Here is a 19,782-nt window from a genome sequence, read left to right as displayed (position 1 = left end):
CAGGGAGTGATTCTGCATTAAAAATGAGTCTAGTCAGAGACTATAGAGAGAAATTAAGGCAGAAAACAAGCTCCCCTGCTGTAGCTGGCCCAGGCAGAAATTCCAACCCACAACTAGGCAGTGCAGCATTTCCCACAGACTGACCAGTACCTATGTAAGAAGGACTTTTTTGTAAGCATTGTCACTACAGCATCACGTAGGTATAACCAGAAGAGTTTTGAATTGGCTCACTCAGGTGTGGCTAGCAGCCTAGTCACAGCCAACACAGATCTCGGTACAGTCTGGTGGTTGAAGTATGTATCCTGCTTCCCAGGCGGGTTTTTCAGCCTCTTTTGAGTTGCTTCTTCTTACGAGCGGGTCACTTCTTTCCCCATCTCTGGGTGCAGTAGCAGCTCCTGAGAGATAAGCTATGGAGCTGGTGTGGTTTGCAGATGGTAATGTGTTTTTTTTGTCTTTTTAACAGAGCATCCTTTGGTCATTCAGCTCAACTTCTCACGCCATTCGTTTTGAACAAGCTTTCTCTGCTCACCAAAAAAAAAAAAAGCACTTGGCAGTGAAACATTCTCTTCATTTCTGTGCTGTGTAGTCACAGAGTAATTAGTAATGTTGGGTATCAGATGATGTTGCATTTATGAAATAGGGAACATGATGAGATTAATTGGATATTGAACATATCTGCCCATGCCGAAGAAAGATCTCTCACACAGAACCGCAAAAATTAAGTTGTAGCAGGTTTTTCCCCCAAGTAAATTTTAGTCTCTTTCTCTGTTTACTTAGCCATAAGCAACTTGTTTTTTTCTTTTCTTCATGAGACTTTGATATTATGAGATGAGTTATTGCATAATTCTTCTGGGATTACTTGTGCTTTCAGCTTCAAAATATAATTTATGTGATTAAGCTGTGTTCATGCTCACCTTGCTCTAAATAGATGCATTCACAGTAGACTATTCATAGAAAGAGAACACAGTTGCAGGGAATGTGCTTTAAAATTTGAAAATTCAAAGTGACTTTGTGTCTAATTATTTATTTTCTTGCCTGTTAGGAAAATGGCAAGGGAGAAAGATTCTTGTAAAGGAAGCACAGCCCTAGAGAATAGATCATGCTGCTTTTTCCAGGGTTATGCAACAGATTTTCTGTAAGGCTTTGAACAAATTCCTTACCTTCTAGGTACTTTTGTTTTATTCATAATTTAATGTTGCTATACCTCTGACCATAGGTATGTTTTGAAGAAGAATTGTTTGAGGGGAAGTGAAAATTGCTCTGGAAGTGCAAGACACTGTTGGGTCTTATCCAGATACCATCTTCCAATTTTTTTCATTTTGTCTGGTTTATTTTGGTCCTTTCCAGCCTAAGTAACCTAAGCAGACACTGCCTCATTAGGAATGTTTTAAAACATGTTTTGTTTTTAAATTGTGACTTAAATATCTGATCTTCTAGGGAACACTATTTTATGAAGTGTATTTGGTGATGGTCAGTGGAGCCTGAAATGAACACCCCAGCCTACATTACTAGGGTGTATAGAAGCCAGTCCTGAATTAATATGACATAAGCAGCTAGCCAGTAGCCTACTGGGGTGGCCCGTGCCGATACAAGGGCAGAGGGAGCAGAACGCCTCTTTGCAGAGGTACGCTGTCCCGTTGCTTCTTGAGCACAGGGAAGGCCCATCCCAGAACAGGGCTGGAGCTTTGGCTCGGCACCTCTCCTCCTTCGTGTCCCATCAGGCTAGTGGAGCAGTTTTTCGGAGAGGGGTACCATGTGGCTTGTCGCACCCAACCTCCGTGTTGAAACAGGGAGACGCCCCAAACCACAGTCATGCTCACAGATTGCTCTGAGGCTGCTGTACTAACTACTGTCGTTGACTCTGTGCTAGACAACAAACTTTTGATTTAGCTCTGTAAAACAATGTTAAATGGAATGTTTTGTTTCAGTGAGAAAGCTGCAAGAGAGGAGACTATTTTGGACTGGGAACTAATCTCTTCACTGAGGGATTGTATCTGATAGATTGGCCACAGCATCCAGTACAGTCTGGGGATGTTCTTTGGGAAATGGCAGAAGTGACTTGGCTTCCCTCGTGATAGGGAACTTCTTTTTGTCTGGTAAGCACCAGCGAGTCTGTAAAAGACTGGGAGAATTCATTTTAAATTAACGTGTCAGGCTCGCCTGGAATTTCTGCTCAGCTGCCCCGCGGGAGAGCGTTGGTCACGTCACGTAAGAATGGCACGTTCCTCAGGGTGACTGCCCTCTCCCCTCCGGTGAGTGCCTAGCTGCGCTTCGGAAGAGCTCAGCAGTGTGGTTTGGATAAGCATCAGTTGGCATTCTTATCTGAGGGATTAGTTTCTAGATGTTATGTAGGAAACCTTACAAGAGCAGGTTCTCTCATGAACTTTTTGATACTTCCCAGCTGTGTCACTGAGACTGAGAGAGTCTTTTCTGAGATATCAGGGTCACTTTCCCAAAAAGAAAAAAAATAAATAGAATCAAGTTTCAATAACTTTAATGCACAGCACAATATGAGGTCCCACAATTCCCAGTGTAGTTGGAATGGAGACGTGGTGACAAATGAGTCATCTCGGTGGCAAATATTTATCTCTTATTGACTTTCACCTTATCGTGTAATTTCTGTCCTTATAAAAATATCTTCCACCATATATGCTGCATGGTTTAGGGACAGTTGCTTGCTGTGTCTTTTAGTGCACAAGTCAGAATGGAAATATTCCATATCCTTCATATCAAAGCAGCATCCATAAGGAATGTTAACCCCGCAGTGACAGTAGTCTGATAGCGATTAATAACCTTTTTATTGAATTTATAAACTTTTGTCAGAGTGCATGAAATTTTAAAAATCCATCAGAAAAATATAATTTGCTATCGAATGATTTTATAGCTTTCAAAATAGCTGGAGAATCATCTTAAACTTCTGTGCTCTTGTTTTCCCTAACTTCAAACTAACATTCTCATACTCTTCTGTTAGATAATGAGTGTGTCAGAAAGCTATACCAACTTCTGTATAGAGGCTTCAGCTTAAATTGCATGTGGTTTATGAATAGTACATTTTTCAAAGGAGCCAATGGCAGTTAAATTCCTGTCTCTGTTTCGTTATTTGCAAATATCTACATGTCATCTTTAGGTCCTTATCCCAAGTTTCTAACTTTTTCCATGGTTCAGGCTCTGTGCTTCATGAAAAGGTTAATGTGTACCTGAAGGATAGATGCTGTCTCTTCAGTATTAGCCAGCATCTGCTGTGTGTGTGACTTTGCTGGTTAATACTTTGCTATTGTCATTGATTGATTTATTTTTTTTGTCACCTTTCCCATCACCAGAATTTAACTCCTTCCATGCACCTACAGAAATGTTCCAAAGATAAATCAGAAATGCCTAATGATTTCATCTAATGTTTGTCATGCACTGCCCTAATTAACTAACAATTATCTACTGTCCTCTGGTTAATTCTGAATTATTTACGTTGTATAGTTACTGATATTTCTTAATAATTTGTTTGTAGATATTTTGAGGATATTTTGAGGATATTTGGGGCCAGACTCTTTTCAGTGGTGCCGAGCGACAGGACGCGAGGCAATGGGCACAAACTGAAACACAGACACTTCCATCTTAACATGAGGAAAAACTTTTTCACTGTGAGGGTGACAGAGCACTGGAACAGGTTGCCCAGAGAGGTGGTGGAGTCTCCTTCTCTGGAGATATTCAAAATGCGCCTGGATGCAATCCTGTGCAATGTGCTCTAGGTGACCCTGCTTGAGCAGGGGGGTTGGACTAGATGATCTCCAGAGGTCCCTTCCAACCTCAGTGATTCTGTGATTCTGTGATATATTTTCAACCATCAGCTGTTTTAGAAATGCTAATACTTCTGTGAATCCTTCTCATAATCATATACTTGTGCATATATAAAAGTTGGTATGCAGTCCAGGAGAGCCCGGTGAGCCGGGTGCTAACATTTGCATGGAGAAACATACTTTTAAGGGACCCACAGAGAAGTGTTAGCAAACTTGAAAATAAAACCAGTGTGAATGTGTCTGCATGAATGGCACAGAAGAGAACTGATTCCTCCACTGGGTGATTCATGTCATCCTAGAAGAGGCCCCCCCCAAAGATAGCTCAGATGAATCACTCTGTGGCAGTTTTTCTTCTTCTCCATAAAAAGAGTGTGCAGTGCCTAGTTCAGACCTAGACATCCAACTCGTTGTTGTTGACACAGTTTTATCATGGAAACACGAGTGGGTTGTTCTCATACAGAATGAGTATCTGGGGGCAAAACACTTCATATGAGCTGTTGAAACTCCATTGGTTGCATTGGCACTACAACCACTTTAAGCGTATGACCAGCCTGGCCTAAATTCTTTGATAGGCCCTCTCTGACTAGCCCAGTGGTGATGAAGTACTTCTAAGTGAATAAATGTAAGAAACAACAAGCAATCTTCCCTTAAGCAGAGCTAGTATTATTGAAGATATGCATAATATTATTTCCTCCCTCGCCATGTCTGCCTTATGGAGAGCATTGATGTTTGACATTTCCTAACTCACAGATGGTATCCGTCCACAACTGTTGTTTAATTTCTTACAACTGAAGAATTCCTGTGATTTCTCCTAAGAAGCAGTGGGTCTGTGATGAGCATTTTGCTCAGTGTCCATGCTGCTGCCAAACATTTTTTGAATCTGTTACGCAAGTCAGGGTTTCTACAGATTTTTTCTGAGTGGGAAATTAACTGAGTTTAAGTGTAGAGGGAAAGAGCGGCCATCTTTACCCAACAGAGGCAGGACTGTGGCTGGCAGGAGTTTTTCCTCTTCAGTGGTCATCTTCCAGTGTTTCAAAGAAATGGGAAGTAGACAGAAGACAGTCTTTTCTTTGTACAAGATCCATCTGTGAAAATGTATATTATCCACTTCACAGTGATGACATTTTTTCTGTACCGTGAACCAAGTTTACATTTCATCCCATAAAATTTCCTTTTAAAAGCAATACTTTAAAATACAATGGATTACTCTTTTTAAGTACTTTTAAAAATCTATAGAGTATACAGTCAGAAATTAGACCCAAGCAAGATTTGTCTGAAAAATACATCCTTTGGTATGTATGTTCTAGCTTTCAAGGCAAAGGTATAGACCTGCCCAAATTAGAAGCAAATGCACTTGGGGATCATTCTGCGTTCTTGAGTGAGGTGGGGAAAAGTGGAGTGTGATACCAACAGGTTCCTTTCTGTTGCTTGTATATAAAGAAACAAAGCTGAAATGAGCTTTCTGCTCATTTTTATTTCGATCCACTCTGTTGCAGGGCACAGGGATTTACTGAGGTCTGTTTGTGCTCTGCAGGTAACTGTTTTGTTTGGTTGTTTTTTCTTGAGAAAAGCTGCACTTGAATTAGAAATCTCAAAGTCATTTGAAGGACTAAAGAGCTGTGCTGATAATTCATTAAGTGGCACTGCTTCTGTCTGCACTAATACTGAGCTGATATTCCAGAATGGTGCTGAGAAGCACAGTGTTTTTGGAGATGTCTGATTTTGGATGAGTTGTATAACAAATGTCCTGAACTGATGACTAAAATTTCCTGCCACTTTTGATAAGATGGAAGACTCTCTCATGCTGAGACCTGATTCTGTATTAGGTAATAGCATTGTGCCCATGTAAATTGGCCCTCAAGCTTCAGTTGAATAACTTGCTTTATTTTCTAAACTGCTAAGAGATGGCTTTACATTATTGAACAACTGATGTTATGATGAAATGATGTGTATGCATGATATATGTTTGCTCAGTTTGCATTTTTGCATCCTTTGGGTTGTGTATACATGCCACAAAGAGCTATCATTTTTCTTTGTGATCAAATTCAAAGCCAGACAGGAGTTGAAGTAATTGGTTCTCTGATGGAGAGATGAAATACTTCTATGTTTGGGCCTGATTTGGTGCACGCTTAGAAAGCACCGTGCACAGAATATGCTCATTTCACACTGAAGAAGTGAGGCAGGCTGACTGCTTTTTCTGGAAGTTGTTCAAAATTGGATGTTCAAAAGGTTGTTCTGTCTTTTTTGCAGATGTTTACAAAGTAATTGACTCTGTAAAGCTAGAAGAAGTACAGCATGTCTGTGTTTTGCAGAACATTTCTGTTACCTTAGAATTAATAAACAATGTTAGTGCCTGCTTGTCGGTGGGGAAGCAGGACCCAGGACATTGGGTGAGACACAAAGAATTACAAGGACTGGATCAAGTTATGACTAGCAACAGTAATTTCACCATCCGAGGACACCGAACAGTTACCTGCCGATCAGAGTGTTCCAGTTCTTTTTTTGCTCACCTCTTTCTGAAGAAGTAGCACAAGAATTTAGCAGTTCAGCAGTGGTTTTGTGCTGAGTTAATTTTCCTCCTTGTGCTGTGTACACAGAAGCATGTTTAGACTGACAAAACAGCATCTAGATTTGTATCTGCTGCAGGCTTAGTATTCCATATTAAAAAAGAGCAGAGAGCTTAACGAGTAGTTGTTGATAGCTGAAGCGGCGGCATGCATTGAATGTCAGTCTTGTTAGACTCCAAGGTTGATGTAGGCCACCTGGGTTCTGGCATCTTGGCATCCCAGATTTGCAGCTTGAAGTTCATGTGACCGTGGGTCACAGTAAGCACCCCCCCCCCCCCCCCCCCCAGTCTCTGGGTGAATTCGTACTTCAGAAGAGCTTCCTTTTGTGTATTGACTCTCCCTTATTTAAAATCATTAGAGGTTTAACTTCCCACTAGGCCACACACCATACAAATATGCGCTGAGGAACTGACCTTTCAAAATAATCCATTTCAAGTTAGTTCTTTGCACTTTAGTGTGATTCATGAAGTAATGCTGTAAAGCAAAGAAAGCATTTTATAGTGTAGGCTACCTATTTCTCCAGCAGCATAGTTTGAAGCTCCCATTCTTTGCTAATGCAGAGCCCTTGCATTCCACTTCTTCCAGAGCATCTTTTTATGTTGTTGACTGTGTTTAGACCAGCTCTGTGGGTTTTTTTTGTCCCCCCCTCCCCTTTAGAGAGAGAGATGGGCGTAAGCTGAGAGAGGCTTTCTCTAAAAACAAATTTAGTGACTGGTCAAATTTAAAGCAATGCGATGGTCATTTTGGGTGTCCTCCTTGAGGTACTTCAAAGATTCTTATTTTCATATGATTGGAGTACAGTAAGGTATCTTTAATGTGTGTATATATAAGTCAGTTCTAATCATTGGTATTTATGTTTGCTGTTAGGAGAAATTAATTACAGCAGATGACAGTGAAGGGATCCACTACATCTTGCAAGACCACTAATGCTTGACATTTTGTGACCCCAACCCCCCGTGACAATTCAATTTTATATCCTCTGTTGCCGTGTTTTCACTAAAAAGCCAAAGTTCTTTTTAATGGTTTATGGAATTATGCAAGAATCTCCCCTTTAGTTTGTACTTTCTCACACTCATAATTTCAGAGGCAAGCTCTTTATGGTTAAGTTTGGAGAATAGGGTACTGCACACGTACACAAACAACTGGGGACTGCAGTGTTTATCTGCACCTGGATCTGTATTGTGTACCTCCCAAATCCTAGTAGTCAGGAAGGATGTAGGTAAGTGGATTTCTTGTGGCCAATCTCTGCTTTCTTTGATATTTTCTACTTCTTGCCACCAAAAATACCCATGCAAAAATCCACTACAAGAGGCATATTGAGTGTGTGTTTTGTTGTTCCACCAAATTATTTAGCTACTGCCCTGCACTAGCTGTAATACTGTGTCAATACCAGGTGAAATGACAGTATGTGATTTGTATAATGCTTGTGAAGCTTCACATTAGTGCCAGATTGTATGTGTAGGATATTTGCAGTCACTGCATTGAAGAAATTCCTTTTCTTTAAAGGCATGACTTGTATATCTGAAGCCTGACTTTTTTTCCTGCTCCATCTGCTTCTGTGAGTTCAGCCCCAATCTTGACTATACGGGCAGAGAAAAGTGATTTAATCTCAACTAGCATGTTTCAAAAAGGTGCATAAAAATATTTTTTGCTGTTACAGTTTAACAGAATTTTAGCATAAATAAGAAAGGGTATTCACTGACTAACGACTCTGAACATAGCTGAAAGTCACAGCAACAGAATAGCGAATATGACAATTCCGAGCACGTTCTATATCACAAGGATGCTAACAACACTGAAAAATTCTTTCTGGGAAGCTGAAAACTAGCAAAAGTGCAAAGCAAGAGTGCCTCCGACTTCCATGTGGCACTGATTAACAGGGAACGCAGCGATGCGTGCTGCTGCTCTGGGGTCTGGTGAAGTGTAGAGCTGTGATGGGTTTCACAAGGCACGATGGCCTTTTAATGCAACTTGTAACAAAGTGTTCTGGGCAATGTGCCTTGAGCAGGAAGAGATAGAGAGATTTGCAAGTGGAAGCTTCCCTATTTGGGAACAGCCCTAGGAGAGGGGAAGATACAAAAGCTAATCGTACTGGCAGCAGCATCTTAGTGAAAGGAAAGGGAAGGAACAGACTATACCAAATAAGCACAACATGGGATCTGTGCCTGAGGATGAGGTGGATAACCATGAAATCCATTTGAAGCAGAGCAGAAGTTCAAGCTGGGAATAAAGGAAGGGCAACAAAGGTAGGGGAGAAAGGAAGCATAAGACTGAGACATATGTCTGGAAAGACAGAGAATAAATGCTTTAGCTCTAATTTTTTCAGAGCTGTGTCAGCTCACTCTGGTACAGCTGGGAACTTCTATGAGTCAGCATGTTGGGAAACTGGGCTGTGTGGTGAAACTTGAAATGGTTCAGAAGAACCTCGGCAGTGCTGGTGGCTTCTAGAGCAGTTGGATAATGAACTGATTTGCTGTTAAGAGTAATGGACTGATGTGTTCTGTATCTTTCCCGGGAAAAGCAGCCATAGTCTCACGGATCAATGGCAGAAGCAAGATAGAGCTGCTGTTCCTGTGAGCCGTGGCCAGGCAGGTCAAGGGGGAGCATAGAAAACACTGAAACTGGGCGCTCTCACAGGAACAGTCCTGAGGGTCTCTAAGCCCGTGGGGCACCTGGAATAGAAGTGACCGGTAGGTTTGAAGGAAAGACCTGTAGGACTAAACAGCAAGGACAAAATCCACAAGGCACATTGCTGGATCACCTCATGAGGGAGATGAGCTGTTAAAAGTACAAGGGATGATTTGAATTTGTGTTCCCCCCCCCCCCATTAATGACATCTTTGTAACACAATGATGACTGCTCATGAGCAAGCATCACAGTTTCTTGCTCAGATATTTATGCAGTTTCAGTAATTATTTGTTAGGAGAGAGACTTTTGGTAGCTATGCAATATACAGAACACTTAAGTATTTTACTATGCAAATTGCACTTATGGCACTGTTTTCATGCTGCTACTGTTCAAGGCATTAAACTTACTGTTATGTTAAAGCTTTACAGACACTTGTGTTCCAGTTGTATTATAGGGAAAAGCTATCTGTACAGATTATTCATCATGTTACAGCTGATGGATATATTTCCCGAACTCTCATTGCAGGTATCCAAAAGCAGCTGGTTCAGAGCTTCATGCAAACAATGCATTCTCCTATTTAAAACATCCTGCTTTCTTCCAGGCATACTGCAAATGGCAAACTGTGGTAGAGTGCAGTGCCCACCGGGGAATGTACTTGTGTTACTAGCCTTTTGCCATTTAGCCACTTAAATGAGTCTGCAGCGCTTAAGTGGAAAAGCTAATATGCACAGAAAAAAACAGTACAACTTTAATGCAGAGAATTGCTTTCAAGATTATTAATTCAAAAGATGGATGCTATCCGCAGAAAATGTTTTTTGTACTGAAATATTTAAAAAGCAGTACTTTCCTTACTGGCTTCTTTGCAGTTTCTTATTTCTCCTCTTTAGGAAAAAATATGTTAGTTCTTCGTGGAGAGAAAAACTAAGTAGTGCGTCTAATATGGCTTGGTAGTAAAATAACATGAATTTGATAACTGTGTAGTTCAAAGCCAGGATTTTCAGGTATGGTGATATTAGTCATTTAAAATGCATAGGTGATACGAGTGCTGGCCATATTTTGTCTCCTTTCAGATGATGGAATAGCACTGAGCCGAACAAGGACAGAGGATATAAAAGGAGCACCCTGGTTAAAATAATTGAAATTGTAATTTATATATCTTTCTCAATCCAGTCTATTACCTGTCATCAAGGTTTAAGATGTAATGGAACTATATAATGGAACTCAAAATAACTCACTGGCCAAAACCTATTTGTAAATATTACTTTCAGTGTCACCAGCACAATACTTGGAAAGAACAGCTCTGACTTGAGTCTTTTTTTTCAACCTCCCTCTTTGGCTGAAGAAAGAAAACCTGAGTGCCTGGCAATGCTGGATACTGGCACTAGATCCTGATACCTGCTGTGCTTGTAACAGAACAAACAACAGAGAATATTTCCAAGTTTTACAGAACCCTTTTTAAAAAATGGTTACAAATGAAATTCTAATGGTGGCTACTGAAGTTTTGTAACATCTAGCTATCTAGATTGCCATGTAGATTGTAACATCTAGCCATATAGATGGTGTAGATTTATCAGTCTAAACATTTGTAGAATACCAGCCACCATATTACTTCATGTAATATTGTTAGGGCTTAGAAAGTATGGTAGAATTTTCTCTTAATACATCTCCTATCTTTAGAATCTAGTATGTCATATAACAGGGCCAGTAAGAAGTTCCTTGTTTCAGTTATTGGTAGGTCTCAATGGTATTTTATTTTGCGATATGGAAGTGAAATGTTTCAGCTTGTTTTCTACTTTCTCTTGTGATGGGATGCTAAAAAATGCTACATAGTTACAATATGTTAATTTGGTAGCTTCTATTTTTTCCTAAGAAAACCAAGTTTCTGCACTCAATATTGTCATGAAGATCATGAAAACATGAATCCTAAAGTCTCAAGAATCATCAAATGAAAAGCTAACATATATGATTGCTAAAAATCTCTTTGTTATAAGCTGGTCAGTGGGTTTTGTGGACCTGAATGACATGCTGTGTTGCTAGGTTGCACTTTTCAGTTTAATTTCTCGGGGCAGGATAAAACAATCCGGTGTTTCAAGACTTGATTGTTTAACTCGCAATGAGTTCTCAGTGTCTCCAGTTGACTTTCAGCTTTCCAAGGTCCTACATCGCACCTTCACTTTATGGATGTCTTTCCTCCATTCATGAAATAGACATATTTTAGACAACCTGTGCCATGAGAGATATCAGGAGTTTAGTACAGGTGGGGAAAAATTCAATAAGACTGTTGTGTGGAGCTTCCATTGAGCAGGTCTCTTCTGATAAGAAAATATAGCATGTATTATCTAACAGAGAGTTCAAAAGTAATGCTGAGGCTCCCGTCAGTACAGAGTATTTGTCTCTGATATTTCTCCATTGGCAATTTTTTACAAGCGGGCTTGGGTGATCAAGAAGAACTTGGTACTTCAGACTTACCATCATTGTGTGGTAAAAGAAAAAGATGGCAGTGAGTTGGACTCAGGCTATATACTCTTTCTTTCAGCCTAGTTCAATTAGATAGATGCTCTAAATTCTTGGTGGAGCTTTGCACAGCCATCAGAGCAGGTGCAATAACCAGGCACATGTAGAATAAAAAAGTTTTACAGAATTAAAGTAAAATAAAAAAATCCAGCTCATGTCTGCAAACCCCATGCTATCTGCATCATCAGAAGCTTGTCCCCAGCTGATATGCAGAAATTCATTGTTCCTGCTTCCTCTCCAACACATCTGTAAGAACCTATGCTTTGCAGCTCAACAGGTGGTGTGTACAGTTCAAAAATGTTGCACGTTCCAAATAGCTGTGTCTCTTTCTACTCTGTCTTTAAATCAGTCATCTGAGATGCAGCAGTTGCTACATCTGTCCTACTCTAACAGAAACCTTGAGCATAGATTCTCACTTGCCATGAGGAAAGGTTTTTCAGTGAATCACAGAGACAACTGGATATTCAGTTCCCTTTGAAATTCAGTTTCATCCTGATGCTCAACTCCTTCATTTTTCTTCTCAAAATGGGATATAACCCAAGCCTTTTGCCATTAGATTTTTCCCCTGGTCCAGTTAGAATGAAAAGAAAATGTTTTAAGGCTTGGACCAGTCTAACAGTGCAAGGGCAGTTTGAAGTGCAAATTGTCCCATATGAGGTCACTGCAGGAACCTGAATCCTTCTTGCAAGACACTTAGTCATGGCTTCCATCAGACTCAGGATGCACAGGATTCGTGAGCATGGGCTACAGCCAATAGAACGGATCTTGTATTACAGTATGATTAAAGTCCAGCATCATTATAAGACCTAGCAGCTGTAAATGAGTTTCTTAACTCATTTAAAGTTGCAGGATAAATGGGCCCTGTAGTTGCCAATGTCAGTGTATGGAAGATGAACACATGGATTTGAACCATCTTTTAGTAGCTCATCAGTGTGCCAAGTCGGACTGCTATGCTTAAAGTAACAGTGATTAGTGTTGAGTTAATATCAAGCTTGGATAATCATTAATTGGGTTTTGTTCGTTAACAAACAAGGAAAAACAGAATAAGGTTGCTCATCTTGATCTCTGATATTCTAGTATCCTCTGCAACTTGCAGAGATGATTCCTGCTTCAGAACAAAAAGCCTGAGTACAAATTCTGTAAAATGAAAGTTGACGAAGGAAACGCAGGTGTGTTTTCCCAGAAAAATAGATTAAATATATTGCTTGCCTTGCAGTTCATTTGTAGCATAGGGGAAGATTTAAGAACACAGTATGTTGGAAGACAGTCATGAATTCTATCATAATTATCAGACTTTGGCTTGTGAAGAAATGCTAATTGGAATCATGAGCAGGAAATATAAATACTCATTTGCACGGGAGCATCGTACGTCTGAACAGAGGCGAGCATGTCTGCTTCATTGCGCAAGGGGATGGTACCCATTTCTACACGTAGCTGGATTCAGAAGATTTACACAAAACATAGAGAAGACGATGTGTACTTTTCTGATTGGCAGAGTATTTGTGTGGAGTAACAGCTGTACAGGATCAACTCTTCTACCTTAAAGGCTGGTGCAGCTATCAGACTTCAGCTGATACAGCAGATGTGAAGGAGAAGTGGGCAGTGTTCAGTGCATGTATGCAGAAGTGATGAACAGCAGTAACTGGAGCAGAATTCCAGAGCACATAGAGAGCAAAATTATCTGAAAGAAAGACAAGCTATAAAAACAAAAAATAAAGTGAAAACAGAGGGTGGAGCAGAAAGAAGACAAAGGACCCCTGAGGCAAGATTTGCAGAAACTAATTAGGAGCTGAGTTTCAGCTCCTAACTCTTTTTGCTTTTATGGCTTTTAAGTGTCTTGATTTTTTTCTGAGGTGATGAGTAGCCAGGAGTTGCCATTTGAATACCATATAGATGTCCACTCAGTGTATTGATGTGAAATGTCAGAAGGCTAAAATTTCGCTATTTAGCATTTTCCTCAGAAACCAAAAACTCAGGAACCAAGTAAAAAACATCCAACAGGGGATATTTCTGAATAAAACCCAGTGGGTTCTGTTGTTATGCCAAGCTGCCTTTCACCATCTTTTAGTTTCCGAGCTGAGAGTGAGGGTTTCAGAGTTTGTAGCTAAGAGAAATGCACAAGGGAATATAGAACTGTTTCACTTTGAAATTGGCCCCCAAATTTTCTGTTGGAATGTGCATATTCTTTTGAGGTTGTCCATGACATTCTCAGCTGAGAAAAATCAGATTAATCCTACTTTTTGATGCTCCTCCTGGGAGAAGATTCTCTTTTAAGCAGGCGGTATGAATTTCATCCCTTTGCATTCCATTCTCAAGAATGCTGGAACTACAGTTTGCAAGAAATCCAAGATGCTTCTAAAAGGACAAGCAAGTACTTCATTCAGAGTTCAGCTTGGGCTGCATTTAGGTAAGAGAAGGGTGTCACAGATCCAATAAAGGTGTAGGATTAGAGAGAGGAGAAGAGAATACACTAACAAAACACATTGACTAAAAATTTTTTTTCAGCTGAATGCAAAAGGTTTGTGCATCCATATTTAATCAACAGATGATAAAAAGCAGGAGAGTTGTTGAGTCTGATATTTCAAAAAAGCAGGAGAGCTGTTGGGTTTGATATTTCAGGCTACAATCACCCGTTAAATTCAGTCACCACCTATTTATGCTTTTCTGAGTGTGTGGTGTGGTGTTGCATGAGCAAATACAGGCCGTTCCCTTTCTTTCCCTCTGTGCAGTGGGTCCCTGCAGGAATTGGCCTCGCTGTATTTTAATTGTTTTTTTCCGGTTGCTGGCAGGAGTTCTTAAAATACTTTGCCTTGCTTGTATCAAAGTGGTGCTGGCTCAGTGCACAAAGCTGCATCCAGCATGGGGCTGAGTGGTCACAGGCTGTCCTGATCAGGAGGCTCAGCAGCAGTCTGTATTTACCAGTTACTGAGCCGCTCGAGGAGGTGTGAAGGAGCAGTTGGGAACCCAAGTTATTGCTAGAGGAAAAGATGAGGCAGGGGGAGAAATCTGACCTGTTCAAAGTGGAAGATTCATCATGGAATTGCGCTGTGTCACTGTTTCCAATCCAAATGGAAATTCTGGATAGATTTCTTCAATAAATATGAATTTGTTTTGTGATGCTGCCAAGAAAACAAAAGTTTAGGGATTGATTAGGGCTGTAGGAAAAAAAAAATATGGCATTACATTACAGTTTTGAGAAACAATATGGACCAAGTTGTTTTTGGCCATTACCAGAGGTTGGAAGAAACAGGATATACGCATAATTGTGTAAAGAGCAGCTTTTCATCTCAGATATGCCAGAGTCCACATCTTTGATGGGGTATCCTGGGTTCTGCTTCTTCCAGATTCTGTGACACCTGCAAATTAACAAGGGGAAAAGACAAAACAAAGGCTGACTTCATACTCCAGACCATTGAGTTGCCTAGTCACAAAGAGGCCCCAACCCACAGGATTATGTATCTCTTGTACTTGGACTGCAAATGCAGAAAGGGAGCTTCACTGTAAAAGGTGTAATCTCGAGCTGTACTGCCATGCAGCTAAAATATATTATGACTTGCACTCTCTTAGGAAAGGATTAAGGATGCATTTGCATCTTTAATGAATTTCATGCCCAGCACCATTTTCAAGCAGAGATACTTCATACCAATATCTATGGTATGAATAGATGTCTGATTTTTGGAGGTGGTGATCTACTCATTCTCCATTAAAATAGTAACCGTAATGTTATACGAAGAAAAGGGAATGCAGATTCTAAACACTTTTCAGCATCTTTCAAAGGTGTCACATAGACCTGCTTAAGATTTAGAAAGGGCCTTGTAATTCTCTATTTTTCCAATATTTCTTATTTGAGATGGGTATTTACTGTATCACGGGCATTTTTTCTTGTCCCTTTGCAAGATGTTGTTCAACATGTATTTTAAATATAGTCCCATTAAAAATTAACATTTGCAGTAATACACAAATCAAACCTATGCTACTGTATCCCCACATATCTGTTAGCAAGGCTTCATGCCGATCTCTGGCAATTCTTGAGTAGTAGCTAAGTCAAAAGACAGTAGAAGAATTCTGCAAGATCTGGTATTCAATGTGAAGGAAAGGGATTGAACTACAAAGCTGATCCAGAATTGGTATAAAATGGTGAAGATCTTCTGGTTAGGAAAGTTTTAGTTTCTTATACCAAAAGAAAATGCAACAAAACATTATACTTTCCTTCTCTGCTAAATTAAACACAGATTAATTATGTATTAGCTATATCGATGTTTAATTTAGTTAGCTGTTTAGAGTACTGCTCTGGAATCCACACTGCAAACGAACTATCTAGACTTCTGGGATGAATTCAGTTTATCTGGAGAGCACCCTCCAATTTGTTATAAAACGATCACTGAGTAAATCTCACATAGTCCACCAACTTTAAATATGCAGGCTATTAAAAGAATATGGAGCAATCTAACAGACACCAAAGAGAAGGGCCATCACTTGGTTGTCATCTTTTTCATTATCACAAGTAGTAAGAAAATCAAATCATCTCTTGTTTAATTCCTGGATCTGACATGTATTTTGTATAAATACAACTTTTTGATCTTTTTGTACAGCCCCTTACAGAGTCTTGATCCATTAAAAAAAAAAAAGGCTGCAGAACAGTATGATAATATAAATACAATTTTTAAATTTACATCAACCACAAAAAGGGTATAGCTGTATTGCATGCTTTTTCTCTAAAGTCATCTCTAAGATGACTGTAATCCTCCTTTTGAAGAACTGATTTTCTTTTCCATCCTAATTTAAAGTTATGGTTGTTGCTTTTTCCGGAAAGTAGAAATTAATTCAGAGCAAGGCAAGTGTTCATGGTGTTGTTTGAATACATACAGAATACCTTTCATGTGTTTTACACAGATGTATAAAACTTCTGGTACTGTTGCATGTTTTAGCCTGATATTCTTTGGCCAAATTCAACTCAGGTGACTAGATTTTATCAGCAAAATATTCCATGTCCTCTTGCCTTCTGTCAGCTGCATGCTATGTTCTTGTCCTATGCTTTGCTGAATTTTGTGTTGTATTGTTAAATATATTTGTTAAGCTCAATACAGAAGAAGTCTGTGTTTCAGTGCTCAGTGAAGTGCAAAACGTTGTTTCATTTTGGGAGAAACACGCTTCCATAAAATATTATATTTGCTAGGTGTGACAGTATATTGAGGCTTTTTGTTTGTATCTGTGTTTCTGTGTCTTTTCGGGAAGAGAACTGTAGATGACGTATAAAATAGACCAGGTTGTGCCAGGAAGTCATGGTTGGATTTGTTAGACCCTTAGGAAATTCCTCTTTAGAAACCTAGCTGCTACAGTGCCCAGCACTGATCATGGCACTCTTTAGAAGATGGCCTCCCAGGAGCAGTGCTCCTGCTCTAATGAACAGAAATCTTTACTTTAGGTATGACCAGAATTAAAAATAGGGATGGAAGAAGTGGGATAGAGATGAGGACAAAACTCCTGGTTTCTAGGTGCATCGAGTTTGGACGTGAGGTGTACGTGCATGCCGTTGGCTTAGTGGAAGGTCTTCAAAATACCCGGAACTATCTTTTTAGAAGGATTTACTCCTTTTCTGTGCTTTACAGGTGACTTGAGTTCTGTTCTTTTGCTCTTGCATTGACATAGTACCTGTTAGGATAGAGCTGAAGCAGTACCACAACAGTGAAAACTTGGAGCTGTGGGCAGCTAAGTTCTGTTTTTACCCTTTTTTGTGTTGGCTCATCCTTAAAGGAGCACTGTGTTCCCCCTTAATCTAATCCGCATCAGACCCGTCCAAGCCAGTGGGCTGGGCTGTGCCACTGCTAGCATCAGCTGCCTTCTCCCTAGGGATTCGCAGCAACGCTCGTGTGTCAAATGTCGTTGCTGTGAACGTGACACATACTGTTCCTGAAAATAAAAAATGAAGTTGTCCCTACTTGTTTAAAGCACACTTTTCTCTTTCTGTGTTTATTCCGTCTGCCATGGTGCAATAATTGCTGCAAAACTTCTGGTGCGTATATCAAGTTACGGATTAGTGCAGGCCCCGTGGTTCTTGGAACAGCATGGGGCTGTTTTTGTTTACCAGTGACATTTATCCTCTCATTTCCTTTTGGAAGCCTGACAGCTTCTCACTGTCTGATGGGGAATGTACTTATAAGACCTTCTTTTCATGCCATGGCTGACAGTAAACACGCCAGTGCATGGTATCTGTGTCTGCTCTCCTCAGAGCCACTGTTGCTGCTTTCAGCAGCCAGTTGGGCAGGAGCTTGGTTGGGCAGGAAAGCAAAAGGATTTCTAAGTACAATTATCTTCTCTTGCAGGAGGAGACCGAGAGCGGATGACAGCTAATCATGAGACGTACCTTCTTATGGCAAGCACACAGAATGACATGGAGGACTGGGTGAAATCCATTCGTAGGGTTATATGGGCGCCATTTGGAGGAGGTGAGTCAGTTGGAGAAAATGTCAGACTCCCAGATGAACAAAGACACGTCGGGGTTATTTTGTTGTCTCTCAGCCGCAGTCAGCATTTTGCGGTGAAGAAGAGGAGAGAATGATCTAGATATTTCAAAAACGGTGGAATAAACCCTTTGTTTTCACTTGTTAGACAGGTATCAGGCACGTTTCCACATAGAGGGATCAGTTAAAAGGCTTTAAAATGTCTAAAACTACTTCCCTTGAGAAGGACAGCACATTGTAGAGTGTCACCAAGGTAACAGGAGTTTTCACAGAAGACTGGTCTTCTGTGAAATCAGCTTCTCGCTGGGAAAACTGGGATAATTCCTTTGGTCACCAGCTAAAAGATTGTTCATGTTTTTCGCTGTTTCACTGTGCTTGGGCCATCCCAATTGAGGTCAAACACTGTAAAGCATCAAATGACATCAGTTCACAGCCCCTCTTGGAAGGGCAAAAATACTGTTATCCCCACTTTGAAGGAGAAATGGAGGCAAAGAAAGGTGACTAAGACCTACCCACTGCTGCAGAGGAGACTGTAATGCATGTAGCCTTTGCTCTGACCTCATCCTTTAGGATAGAAGTTATTGGTTTCCTTCACAAAACCACACTCCTTGCTCTTCTTTCTCTTACAAAAAAAAAAGAAGGGGGGAGGGAGTGTCTTTATTCAGTTGTATTCAGATCCACGAAAACTTTGTGTGCTGCCCCCAGGATCTTTGCTTTGTGTAAGCAGCATGGTATTTAGAAACAGGAGAAAAGGTCACCCACCATTTCATGAGACCCTGCACATAATGAGAAAGGACCGAAACAGAGTTATGTTAGGAACTACAGGTTGCACCATTTTGCACTTAAAGTACTGCAGCCACTGTTGCTGAGGTCATTTTGCAAGTGGTCTGATAGCTGTGGTCCTGACTAATACAGAGGGTTCTGTATGCAGAGGAAGTGGAGCTGGGTCACCTTGCTGACAAATACCTGTCACAAGAGGCTGTCAGTGATTCTCCTGCAAGTGACAGCTAAGGCCAATGATGATAATATATAAAGCTGTGCCCTGGGGTATTAGCAAGAGCATTATGCGATAGATTCTTTCTCTTTTGATTGGCAGACCTAGTAATTTCAGTAGTACTGGATCAAAATTTATTGTCAGATGTCTTTTAAAAAGCTCTCTCATACTGAATGGGCTGGAATTATTATCATCATTTCCAACATCATTATTCTTGTAATATTATCTATGTTATTATAATACAAGTATGAGTCATACACCTACAAAAAATGTCTGTGTATCAATCAAACTGTTCCTTGAAGCTCTCAAATCTCAAAGTTTGGGAATAGGAATATTTTCCCAACGTGAAAGAGCACCAGTATTGTATTAAGGGCTTTTTTGTCTTGTCAGCAGGTGTTATTAGACTGTGGAAAAATAAGGTAGGATTGTCTGCGCTTTTTCATGACAGAGAAGAGCAGTTATCACTGAAAACCACGTTTGCTGACTGCAAATGTCTCTTTCCCACCTGTCAGATACAGTACAGGAGAGAGGATGGAAGGGACTAAAGAAAATTACCGTTTTGGATAAAACTTTTCTTTGAGCCACCCATCTTTCTTTGTGCTTTCTTCAGGTGATACAGTTCTTGGGAGAAAGCTTTGGCCCTTGCTGGTGGGCTGCCCCGATGGACTCAGTTAGCTGGGGGCTTGCCTGGCAACTTCTCAAACATGTCTGTCTTCTGTTTGGCTCTTCCTGTGGAAATGTGTGCTGGAAAGATGGTGCTAAGCAGTCGTTGCACTGGCCCCACTGGGATTTGGACCTACATGTTAATGAAGGCAGAGCTGGTACAG

At 40.4% G+C, this 19,782-nt stretch overlaps 1 protein-coding gene across 6 annotated transcripts in view; it reads left to right on the top strand.

Annotated features, from left to right (window-relative positions):
- Positions 1-19,782, top strand: part of ARHGAP24 (Rho GTPase activating protein 24) — a 249,256-nt gene that overhangs the window by 185,460 nt on the left and 44,014 nt on the right. For 5 of the 6 annotated variants that reach the window (XM_067297417.1, XM_067297416.1, XM_013957393.2 and 2 more), the window contains one exon: positions 17,824-17,946. The exons of the other annotated variant lie outside the window; for it this stretch is intronic. In XM_067297417.1, coding sequence (XP_067153518.1) covers positions 17,824-17,946 — 123 coding nt within the window. The remainder of the gene's footprint in view (positions 1-17,823; positions 17,947-19,782) is intronic. 6 annotated transcript variants of the gene reach the window in all.

Source organism: Apteryx mantelli, chromosome 5 (genome assembly GCF_036417845.1).
Source record: "Apteryx mantelli isolate bAptMan1 chromosome 5, bAptMan1.hap1, whole genome shotgun sequence".
Classification (NCBI taxonomy): Eukaryota; Metazoa; Chordata; class Aves; order Apterygiformes; family Apterygidae; genus Apteryx; species Apteryx mantelli.
Note: the sequence above shows the minus strand (reverse complement) of the source record. Positions and strands in the feature narration are given on the sequence as shown.